General features: G+C 39.2%; 1 protein-coding gene across 1 annotated transcript in view; it reads right to left on the bottom strand.

Annotated features, from left to right (window-relative positions):
- FIP1L1 (factor interacting with PAPOLA and CPSF1) overlaps window positions 1–5,405 on the bottom strand; it is an 87,824-nt gene that overhangs the window by 52,740 nt on the left and 29,679 nt on the right. The window contains exon 11 of the mRNA XM_014548458.1: window positions 5,079–5,188. Within this exon, the coding sequence (XP_014403944.1) occupies window positions 5,079–5,188 (110 nt within the window). The remainder of the gene's footprint in view (window positions 1–5,078; window positions 5,189–5,405) is intronic.

The raw sequence follows: 5,405 nt of genomic DNA, 5'->3' as shown, positions 1-5,405 counted from the left end.
CCAGGCCGGCAGGGGAGGCAGTTAAGGGCGATCAAACCGACACACAGAGGCAGTGAGGGGCGATCAGGCCGGCAGGAGTGGGGGCAGTTAGGGGCGACCAGGCAGGCAGGCGAGCGAATAGGAGTCAGTGGTCCAGGATTGTGAGAGGAATGTCCGACTGCTGGTTTAGGCCCGATCCCCCAAGGGGTCCCAGATTAGAGAGGGTGCAGGCTAGGCTGAGGGGACCCCTCCCCGCCCCCGTGCACGAGTTTTGTGCATCAGGCCTCTAGTCACTAATAATGGGACAAAGTGACATCATGTACCTCCAGGATGATGTAGTAAGGACAAAACATCACTTACATAATATTCCTGCCCAAAAACCAAAACCTGAATCTAATAACAAGGAAACATCAACAAAACAATTAGAATGCACTCTTCACAATCAATGTCAACAAATACAAAGAATGTCTGAGATGCTGTCCCAGATTAAAGAAGAAAAAAGAGATAAAAAAGCTAGTAAGTGATCCTGGACTCAATACTAAATCAAAAAGGAAAGAACTTCCATAGAGGTTAATTACCAAAATTTATGGTTGCATTATGTATTAAATGACATTACTGTCTTCTCCCTACAGTCAATAAAATTTTATTATTTCAAAGATGTCTAATTTCCCTAAAAATAAAAAACAGAAATAAAAAAAAAATTTATTTAGAGGAATACTTCACAATCGCTGAAAAGTATCCTTTTGAGCAGAAGAATCCAGAAAACAAACTTTCCTAATTAAAAATGGGTACTATTCTTTACATCCAAAAGTAACATGTTAGGTATGTTTCTATAGATTGTGTTGGTAATTATCCATTTTTATTAGTAAAACTGCTAATTTTTCTATCATTTCTTCATTTCCTTTATACCATCCCTTACCCACCACTGTCTCCCATCTCTCCTTAGATCCATGGTCCATCAAGACACTCCCTCCCTCAAGTACACTCTCACTTTCCTTGTCCCTGCCTATCCCCTGATATAATCTCAACCTCTGTAAAATCCAACAGTAGCTACTCTTCATAAACACATGAATACCTAACAAGGGCAAGAGAAACACACCAGAGCAAAATGACTTATTTTAAACCCATGGCCATTAACCTCAAGAAAAGCTGGAAATGTTATCTCTTCCCCCGTCATCAATTTTTCACTTTACTAACTCATTCCTATCAGCATATATAATGCTGTAATTTCTCCCATCTTGAAATAAAAGTACTCTCTTGACTCCACATTTCCCTATAGATACTGCCTAGAAATCCTACTCCTTTCCCTAGTTTATTCACCTCCAAATGACTACTTCAGACTTCCTCCTCTCTTCTCAAACATTGAACACCCCTTCCACAAATCCTCATTTTTACCAGATAAGCCTGTATCTCTGCTGCTGACAAAACACTGAAGCAATAACAAGAGAATTTTCCGTTGTTCCCATCACCATTATCTACACAGTGCCTTCACCATATCCTATCATCCCTTCTGTTACTGTAAGTGAATTGTCCATGCTCCTTCTTAAGGCTAATCTCTCCACTTGCATACTACATCCCATCCTCTCTGACCTTAAGGTCACTGCTCTAACAACTGTCCATTCTCTAGTAACTCATTCTTCTAAGTGTACAAACATGTTGTAATTTCTTTCATTAGAAAAAAAGCTTTCTGCTGACCCCACATTTCCCTCCAGATAATGCCCTCCTCTCAAAAAAAAAAATCCTTAAAAAATTATCCCTATTTTCTCACTCTAATTCCTCTCTTTCCATTTTCTCTTGAATCCAAAAAAATCTTTTTTTTTCTTCCCCAAATCTTCACCTTATACTACTGAAAATGATTCTGGGAAGGATCAGTAATGACCACTACATTTTAAAATCCAAAAGTCATCTCAATATTCTTCTTCTTAGTCAAAAGTATTATTTGATGTAATCACTCCTCCTACTTTGAAATGGACCCTTTTCAAGATATACACTGGGTTTGCTTCCAACTTCAGTAATCATTCTTCTCTGTTGGTCTCCCTCTTTCTGGCTCATCCTTATTTTTCTGACCTCAGAGTGCCTCAGAGCCCTACCCTCTTACCACTTCTCTATCAATATTTACCTCTTCTGAAATCTGATTCAGTTTCATCTCATATTATTTAAACACTGGTCACTTCCAAATTTGTATCTCCAGCCAATACCTTTCATCTCTACTCCAGATCCATATTATGTACTTACTACGTAAATTCTCCACTTGCACATCTAATAGGCATCTCAATTTTACTATGTCCTAAACCAGTGGTCGGCAAACTGCGGCTCGCGAGCCACATGCGGCTCTTTGGCCCCTTGAGTGTGGCTCTTCTTAAGCCTTAGGAGTACCCTAATTAAGTTAATAACAATGTACCTACCTATATAGTTTAAGTTTAAAAAACTTGGCTCTCAAAAGAAATTCCAATCGTTGTACTACTGGTATTTGGCTCTGTTGACTAATGAGTTTGCTGACCACTGTACTAAACTGAACTTTCAGTCTTCTCCCTGCAAAATGAGCCCTCCTGTAGTCATTTCCATCTCAGTATAAAAGATGTACACGATCTTTTACTGGTATACCTCTAGAAATGTATCCAATATCTAGCTATTTCTCATCATCTGCACCATTATTACATTGGTCCAAGTTCCATTATCCCTTGCCTAGATAATCGTTATAACTGTCTAACCAGCCTCCCAGTTTCTGCCCTTAATATATCTGTAGTCTGATCTTAATATAGCAGTTGAGACTTTAAAAACCTAAAGGAGATTATTCCATTCCTCTGCTCAAAATCTGCTGGCAACACCCCATTCATTTCATTTATAGGAAAACCAAAGCCCTTATAATGCTCTACATAATCTGGCCCAAGTTTTTTAAAAAAAGGGGGGGAGGAGTGAGAGGTAGGCAAAGTACAGAAAAACTGCTATTGATTTTTAAATAGTTTAGTTTAATTATAATAATAGCATATTTACATCCATAGAGTATTTATTTACTATGTATGGATGTACCACTGTTCTAAAACACTTTACAAAAATTAATCCATTTAATATACATAACTACCCTGTAAGAGAAGTATTATTACTATGTTTTATGGATCAGAAAATGAAAGAACAAGATTAGGAGATCTGCCCAAGGACACACAGCTAGTAAATCAACAAAGCCAGAATTTAAAGTTTGGGCTCTAGAGTCCAAGCTCTTAACATCACTCTACACTGTAGAATACCATAAATTCAATGAATGAAAATTGATTTCTTTTAAAATATGAAAAACAAAAACAAAAGAATAAAAACATATTAAAAGAATCAATATTTCTCTGCTATCATAAGTTCTTAGCCAAACATTTTATGAAACTGCATTTAGTTTAAATAATCATATTTGGAAATGCCTATCACCAGTAATTAAGATGAGAAGAGATAGTCAAATTCCAATGGCTTTGTGACATTTAATTTTAGCTAAAAGTTTCAAGAAACTATTTCAGGGCTAAACTACATAAGGTCTCTTCCTACATTTGTATATTATAAAATATAATCTCACAGCAATTCATAATTGCAGAATAACAAAACAGAGAACTGTATAAAATAAATATAAACAAGTAACACAAAAGGTAAATGATCTGGCTAAGAACTAGTAATAGTTGGGTTATTAACTAATTTTCAGGCTCAAAGAAATAACTGATTTAAGTCAAGTTTTTTAATGTGTTAAATCTAACACATTAAACTGCTAACATCAAACTTCCTTAGTCTTATCTAATCCATTACTATTTTCCTGCTAATAGGCTAGCTATTTATCATGTTTAAATTAAAAGGACATCTTCCAGCATATTTACCTCTTACAATTGATATCTTGAGGAACTTAAAAGTTAGATATTATCACAACAAACCAAGGAAAGAAAAGAACATGTTTTTAATATGAAACATCTCCCAGACTGAAATTTCTACAATCTGTTACTAAAAATCAGTAAAATGCCTTTAGGAGAATAGATCTGGATTTAAAGTAGTCCAATAATCCTATATAATTAAGTGGTAATATGCAAATTAACCCTCACACCATAACGCCGTCACAAGATGGTGGCGTGCACAGTGCGAGCAGGGCAGCATGGGGCAGGGCCAGCGGCTGCTCCGTCCGGCTTCCGCCGCGGTTTCCTCGGATCTTCACACGCATGCCGTGGGGTCCCAGTGGCCGCTTTACGCGACTTCTGCCAGTGTTTCCACAGCCTCGCATGCGCGCCGCAGGAGTGGGGCCCGGCAGCTGCTGCATGCAGCCTGGAGGCGGGGCATCAGGGCAGCACTCCAGGACTCAGGGCGGTCCCTTGGCGCGGGGGGGAGAGGTCCCCGTTCTTGCGTAATTTCATATAACTGGTCACTAGTTCTTTATATAAGAATACTAAGCACCACCTCTCCTGAATGTAAAATTGTCTCTATACACACATATAACTATATACTATACTTCATTTCTCACTTGTTTATATTTTTTTAGAAGGACCAGCACCCAGGTAAGTTTTTCAAAATGAATTCATTTTGTACTGAAACAAAATAGAATGCTTTCAGTTTTTTTGGTAGCACATTCAGAGCTTTTATAATTTAAAACTAGAGGCCCGGTGCATGAAATTCGTGCATGGGGGCAGGGGAGGTCTCTCAGCCCAGCCTGCACCCTCTCCAATCCGGGAACCTTGGGCGATGTCCGACTGCCAGTTTAGGCCGGGACCACTGACTCCTAACTGCTTGCCTGCCTGCCTGCCGGCCTGATCACTCCTAACTGCCTCTGCCTGCCGGCCTGACTGCACCTAACCACCTCTGCCTGCTAGCCTGATCGCCCCCGAACTGCTCCCCTGATGGCCTGATTGCCCCTAATCGTCTCTGACTGCCAGCATGATCGCCCCCTAACTGCTCTCCCCTGCTGGCCTGATCGCCCCTAACTACCTCTGCCTGGGCCCCCACAACTGTGGCTTTGTCCGGAAAGACGTCTGGAAGATGTCCGGTCTAATTAGCATATTACCCTTTTATTAGTATAGATAGCACTAATACATGGAGAAGATACCAATGCCTTCAATAAACTGAGTTATAATAATCTCACTAACCTGCTTGGTGGGAGTCCACTCTTGAACAAAGAAGGAGGAGAAGTAAACTCAGCTTTTGTAGATGGAAGGGCTGCTTCCTTTTCTGAATTTCCAGTTCTTCCCTGCTGTACCTTAAAAACAAAAAAAGTTATTACCATGTTTAATGAAATGAAATAGTCAAAAATAATACACTGAAGGTGTCCAAATAAATTTGTGACATATGATTTGAAATTAAAAAAAAATAATGTTTTATTGCTGGATATTTAATAAAATTTACCTATTTTATAATAATACTAGAGGCCCGGTGCACAAAAATTTGTGCACTGGGGGGGGGGGTCCCTCAGCCCG

Source organism: Myotis brandtii, unplaced genomic scaffold (assembly GCF_000412655.1).
Source record: "Myotis brandtii unplaced genomic scaffold, ASM41265v1 scaffold51, whole genome shotgun sequence".
Classification (NCBI taxonomy): Eukaryota; Metazoa; Chordata; class Mammalia; order Chiroptera; family Vespertilionidae; genus Myotis; species Myotis brandtii.
The sequence above is the reverse complement of the archived record's forward strand: the minus strand, read 5'-3'. Positions and strand labels throughout refer to the sequence as shown.